The sequence below is a fragment of the Oncorhynchus keta genome, chromosome 27 (genome assembly GCF_023373465.1).
Source record: "Oncorhynchus keta strain PuntledgeMale-10-30-2019 chromosome 27, Oket_V2, whole genome shotgun sequence".
Lineage (NCBI taxonomy): Eukaryota > Metazoa > Chordata > Actinopteri > Salmoniformes > Salmonidae > Oncorhynchus > Oncorhynchus keta.
This window is the reverse complement of record NC_068447.1, coordinates 1,098,010-1,104,253: the sequence shown is the minus strand read 5'-3', so window position 1 is coordinate 1,104,253 and position 6,244 is coordinate 1,098,010. Positions and strand designations below refer to the sequence as shown.

The 6,244-nt window shown below is 49.3% G+C and overlaps 1 protein-coding gene and 1 long non-coding RNA gene across 49 annotated transcripts in view; one reads left to right on the top strand and one right to left on the bottom strand.

Annotated features, from left to right (window-relative positions):
* Positions 1-589: 589 nt before the first annotated feature.
* On the top strand, positions 590-5,979 carry LOC127912324 (uncharacterized). Of its 48 annotated transcripts, XR_008081809.1 has the most exons (15): positions 590-1,165; positions 1,342-1,406; positions 2,066-2,163; positions 2,227-2,289; positions 2,413-2,478; positions 2,913-2,976; positions 3,162-3,226; positions 3,350-3,414; positions 3,475-3,539; positions 3,662-3,789; positions 3,894-3,955; positions 4,065-4,257; positions 4,493-4,683; positions 4,934-5,130; positions 5,618-5,979. It is a non-coding gene; the product is annotated as an uncharacterized LOC127912324 (long non-coding RNA). The 48 variants fall into 48 exon arrangements; XR_008081805.1 differs by lacking the exons at positions 2,227-2,289; positions 2,413-2,478; positions 2,913-2,976; positions 3,162-3,226 and having other exon boundaries at positions 2,066-2,165; XR_008081806.1 differs by lacking the exons at positions 2,227-2,289; positions 2,413-2,478; positions 2,913-2,976; positions 3,162-3,226 and having other exon boundaries at positions 2,066-2,165; positions 3,287-3,351.
* A 72-nt stretch (positions 5,980-6,051) lies between these two features.
* LOC118379875 (NF-kappa-B essential modulator-like) overlaps positions 6,052-6,244 on the bottom strand; it is a 63,871-nt gene continuing 63,678 nt past the window's right edge. The window contains exon 13 of the mRNA XM_052481245.1: positions 6,052-6,244. This exon is cut by the window's right edge and continues 148 nt beyond it. Coding sequence (XP_052337205.1) covers positions 6,232-6,244 — 13 coding nt within the window. The 3' untranslated portion in view covers positions 6,052-6,231.

Sequence of the window (6,244 nt, the reverse complement as noted above, 5' to 3'; positions counted from 1 at the left end):
TAGTCTAGTGGTTAGAGCGTTGGACTTGTAGCTGAAACGTTGCTAGTTCAAACCCCCGAGCTGACAAGGTAACAATCTGTCGTTCTGCCCCTGAACAAGGCAGTTAACCCACTGTTCCTAGACCAGTTAACCCACTGTTCCTAGGCCAGTTAACCCACTGCTCCTAGACCAGTTAACCCACTGTTCCTAGACCAGTTAACCCACTGTTCCTAGACCAGTTAACCCACTGTTCCTAGACCAGTTAACCCACTGTTCCTAGACCAGTTAACCCACTGTTCCTAGACCAGTTAACCCACTGTTCCTAGACCAGTTAACCCACTGTTCCTAGACCAGTTAATCCACTGTTCCTAGACCAGTTAACCCACTGTTCCTAGACCAGTTAATCCACTGTTCCTAGACCAGTTAACCCACTGTTCCTAGACCAGTTAACCCACTGTTCCTAGACCAATAACCCCACTGTTCCTAGACCAGTTAACCCCTGTTCCTAGACCAGTTAACCCACTGTTCCTAGGCCAGTTAACCCACTGCTCCTAGACCAGTTAACCCACTGTTCCTAGACCAGTTAACCCACTGTTCCTAGACCAGTTAACCCACTGTTCCCAGGCCGTCATTGAAAATAAGAATTTGTTCTTAACTGACTTGTCTAGTTAAATAAATAAAATATGTAAAGATTGATATGGAGAGAGGGACAGAGAGAGATAAAGAGAGGATATGGAGGGAGGTGTGGGGGGGACTGTATATGGAGAGAGGGATAGAGAGAGATAAAGAGAGGATATGGAGAGAGGTGTGGGGGGGGACTGTATATGGAGAGAGGGATAGAGAGAGATAAAGAGAGGATATGGAGGGAGGTGGGGGGACTGTATATGGTAGAGAGGGATAGAGAGAGATAAAGAGAGGATATGGAGAGAGGTGTGGGGGGGGACTGTATATGGTAGAGAGGGATAGAGAGAGATAAAGAGAGGATATGGAGAGAGGTGTGGGGGGGGACTGTATATGGTAGAGAGGGATAGAGAGAGATAAAGAGAGGATATGGAGGGAGGTGTGGGGGGGACTGTATATGGAGAGGGATAGAGAGAGATAAAGAGAGGATATGGAGAGAGGTGTGGGGGGACTGTATATGGTAGAGAGGGATAGAGAGAGATAAAGAGAGGATATGGAGAGAGGTGTGGGGGGGGACTGTATATGGAGAGAGGGATAGAGAGAGGATATGGAGGGAGGTGGGGGGACTGTATATGGTAGAGAGGGATAGAGAGATAAAGAGGGGATATGGAGGGAGGTGTGGGGGGGGACTGTATATGGTAGAGAGGGATAGAGAGAGATAAAGAGAGGATATGGAGGGAGGTGGGGGGGGACTGTATATGGTAGAGAGGGATAGAGAGAGATAAAGAGGGGATATGGAGGGAGGTGTGGGGGGGGACTGTATATGGAGAGAGGGATAGAGAGAGATAAAGAGAGGATATGGAGGGAGGTGTGGGGGGACTGTATATGGAGAGAGGGATAGAGAGAGATAAAGAGAGGATATGGAGGGAGGTGTGGGGGGACTGTATATGGTAGAGAGGGATAGAGAGAGATAAAGAGAGGATATGGAGGGAGGTGTGGGGGGACTGTATATGGAGAGAGAGATAGAGAGAGATAAAGAGAGGATATGGAGGGAGGTGTGGGGGGACTGTATATGGAGAGAGAGATAGAGAGAGATAAAGAGAGGATATGGAGGGAGGTGTGGGGGGACTGTATATGGAGAGAGAGATAGAGAGAGATAAAGAGAGGATATGGAGGGAGGTGTGGGGGGACTGTATATGATAGAGAGGGATAGAGAGAGATAAAGAGAGGATATGGAGGGAGGTGTGGGGGGACTGTATATGGTAGAGAGGGATAGAGAGAGATAAAGAGGGGATATGGAGGGAGGTGTGGGGGGACTGTATATGATAGAGAGGGATAGAGAGAGATAAAGAGGGGATATGGAGAGAGGGACAGAAGAGATAAAAAGGGGATATGGAGGGAGGTGTGGGGGGACTGTATATGGTAGAGAGGGATAGAGAGAGATAAAGAGGGGATATGGAGGGAGGTGTGGGGGGACTGTATATGGTAGAGAGGGATAGAGAGAGATAAAGAGTGGATATGGAGAGAGGGACAGAGAGAGATAAAGAGGGGATATGGAGGGAGGTGTGGGGGGACTGTATATGATAGAGAGGGATAGAGAGAGATAAAGAGAGGATATGGAGGGAGGTGTGGGGGGGACTGTATATGGAGAGAGGGATAGAGAGAGATAAAGAGAGGATATGGAGAGAGGTGGGGGGACTGTATATGGAGAGAGGGATAGAGAGAGATAAAGAGAGGATATGGAGAGAGGTGTGGGGGGACTGTATATGGTAGAGAGGGATAGAGAGAGATAAAGAGAGGATTTGGAGGGAGGTGTGGGGGGGGGGACTGTATATGGAGAGAGGGATAGAGAGAGATAAAGAGGGGATATGGAGAGAGGTGTGGGGGGACTGTATATAGGAGAGATAAAGAGGGGATATGGAGGGAGGGACAGAGAGAGATAAAGAGGGGATATGGAGGGAGGTGTGGGGGGACTGTATATGATAGAGAGAGATAAAGAGGGGATATGGAGGGAGGGACAGAGAGAGATAAAGAGGGGATATGGAGAGAGGTGTGGGGGACTGTATATGGTAGAGAGAGATAAAGAGGGGATATGGAGGGAGGGACAGAGAGAGATAAAGAGGGATATGGAGGGAGGGGGGATATGGAGGGAGGTGTGGGGGGACTGTATATGGAGAGAGGGATAGAGAGAGATAAAGAGAGGATATGGAGGGAGGTGTGGGGGGACTGTATATGGTAGAGAGGGATAGAGAGAGATAAAGAGTGGATATGGAGAGAGGGACAGAGAGAGATAAAGAGGGGATATGGAGGAGGTGTGGGGGGGACTGTATATGATAGAGAGGGATAGAGAGAGATAAAGAGAGGATATGGAGGGAGGTGGGGGGACTGTATATGATAGAGAGGGATAGAGAGAGATAAAGAGAGGATATGGAGGGAGGTGTGGGGGGACTGTATATGATAGAGAGGGATAGAGAGAGATAAAGAGAGGATATGGAGGGAGTGTGGGGGGACTGTATATGGAGAGAGGGATAGAGAGAGATAAAGAGAGGATATGGAGGGAGGTGTGGGGGGGACTGTATATGGAGAGAGGGATAGAGAGAGATAAAGAGAGGATATGGAGGGAGGTGTGGGGGACTGTATATGATAGAGAGGGATAGAGAGAGATAAAGAGAGGATATGGAGGGAGGTGTGGGGGGACTGTATATGATAGAGAGGGATAGAGAGAGATAAAGAGAGGATATGGAGGGAGGTGTGGGGGGACTGTATATGATAGAGAGGGATAGAGAGAGATAAAGAGAGGATATGGAGGGAGGTGTGGGGGGACTGTATATGATAGAGAGGATAGAGAGAGATAAAGAGAGGATATGGAGGGAGGTGTGGGGGGACTGTATATGATAGAGAGGGATAGAGAGAGATAAAGAGAGGATATGGAGGGAGGTGTGGGGGGACTGTATATGGAGAGAGGGATAGAGAGAGATAAAGAGAGGATATGGAGGGAGTGTGGGGGGACTGTATATGATAGAGAGGGATAGAGAGAGATAAAGAGAGGATATGGAGGGAGGTGTGGGGGGACTGTATATGATAGAGAGGGATAGAGAGAGATAAAGAGAGGATATGGAGGGAGGTGTGGGGGGACTGTATATGATAGAGAGGGATAGAGAGAGATAAAGAGAGGATATGGAGGGAGGTGTGGGGGGACTGTATATGATAGAGAGGGATAGAGAGGGGATATGGAGAGAGGTGTGGGGGGACTGTATATGGTAGAGAGAGATAAAGAGGGGATATGGAGGGAGGTGTGGGGGACTGTATATGATAGAGAGGGATAGAGAGAGATAAAGAGAGGATATGGAGAGAGGTGTGGGGGGGGACTGTATATGATAGAGAGGGATAGAGAGGGGATATGGAGAGAGGGTGTGGGGGGACTGTATATGGTAGAGAGAGATAGAGAGGGGATATGGAGGGAGGTGTGGGGGGGACTGTATATGGAGAGAGGGATAGAGAGAGATAAAGAGAGGATATGGAGAGAGGTGTGGGGGGGGACTGTATATGGAGAGAGGGATAGAGAGAGATAAAGAGAGGATATGGAGGGAGGTGTGGGGGGGGACTGTATATGGAGAGAGGGATAGAGAGAGATAAAGAGAGGATATGGAGGGAGGTGTGGGGGGACTGTATATGGAGAGAGGGATAGAGAGAGATAAAGAGAGGATATGGAGGGAGGTGTGGGGGGACTGTATATGGTAGAGAGGGATAGAGAGAGATAAAGAGAGGATATGGAGGGAGGTGTGGGGGGACTGTATATGGAGAGAGGGATAGAGAGGGGATATGGAGGGAGGTGGGGGGTCTGTATATGGAGAGAGGGATAGAGAGAGATAAAGAGGGGATATGGAGGGAGGGTGGGGGGGGACTGTATATGGAGAGAGGGATAGAGAGAGATAAAGAGGGGATATGGAGGGAGGTGTGGGGGGGACTGTATATGGAGAGAGGGATAGAGAGAGATAAAGAGAGGATATGGAGGGAGGTGTGGGGGGGGACTGTATATGGTAGAGAGGGATAGAGAGAGATAAAGAGAGGATATGGAGGGAGGTGTGGGGGGACTGTATATGGAGAGAGGGATAGAGAGAGATAAAGAGAGGATATGGAGGGAGGTGTGGGGGGACTGTATATGGAGAGAGGGATAGAGAGAGATAAAGAGGGGATATGGAGGGAGGTGTGGGGGGACTGTATATGGTAGAGAGGGATAGAGAGAGATAAAGAGAGGATATGGAGGGAGGTGTGGGGGGACTGTATATGGGAGAGAGGGATAGAGAGAGATAAAGAGAGGATATGGAGGGAGGTGTGGGGGGGACTGTATATGGTAGAGAGAGATAGAGAGAGATAAAGAGGGGATATGGAGGGAGGTGTGGGGGGGGACTGTATATGGTAGAGAGGGATAGAGAGAGATAAAGAGAGGATATGGAGGGAGGTGTGGGGGGGGGACTGTATATGGTAGAGAGAGATAGAGAGAGATAAAGAGGGGATATGGAGGGAGGTGTGGGGGACTGTATATGGAGAGAGGGATAGAGAGAGATAAAGAGAGGATATGGAGGAGGTGTGGGGGGACTGTATATGGTAGAGAGGGATAGAGAGGGGATATGGAGGGAGGTGTGGGGGGACTGTATATGGTAGAGAGGGATAGAGAGAGATAAAGAGAGGATATGGAGGGAGGTGTGGGGGGGACTGTATATGGTAGAGAGGGATAGAGAGAGATAAAGAGGGATATGGAGGGAGGTGTGGGGGGACTGTATATGGAGAGAGGGATAGAGAGAGAAAAAGAGAGGATATGGAGGGAGGTGTGGGGGGACTGTATATGGAGAGAGGGATAGAGAGAGATAAAGAGGGATATGGAGGGAGGTGTGGGGGGGGGACTGTATATGATAGAGAGAGATAGAGAGAGATAAAGAGGGGATATGGAGGGAGTGTGGGGGGACTGTATATGATAGAGAGAGATAGAGAGAGATAAAGAGGGATATGGAGGGAGGTGTGGGGGGACTGTATATGGAGAGAGGGATAGAGAGAGATAAAGAGAGGATATGGAGGGAGGTGTGGGGGGGGACTGTATATGGAGAGAGGGATAGAGAGAGATAAAGAGGGGATATGGAGAGAGGTGTGGGGGGGACTGTATATGGTAGAGAGGGATAGAGAGAGATAAAGAGGGGATATGGAGAGAGGTGTGGGGGGACTGTATATGGTAGAGAGGGATAGAGAGAGATAAAGAGGGGATATGGAGAGAGGTGTGGGGGGACTGTATATGGTAGAGAGAGATAGAGAGAGGATATGGAGGGAGTGTGGGGGGACTGTATATGGTAGAGAGGGATAGAGAGAGATAAAGAGGGGATATGGAGAGAGTGTGTGGGGGGACTGTATATGGTAGAGAGAGATAGAGAGAGATAAAGAGAGGATATGGAGGGAGGTGTGGGGGGACTGTATATGGTAGAGAGGGATAGAGAGAGATAAAGAGAGGATATGGAGGGAGGTGTGGGGGGGACTGTATATGGAGAGAGGGATGGGAAGGGGTCTATGACAATGATGTCATCATGCTGATGAGCTACTGTTGTTTCAGCCCCCCCAAACATCTGTCTAAGTGTGTGTGTGTTACTGGATACAG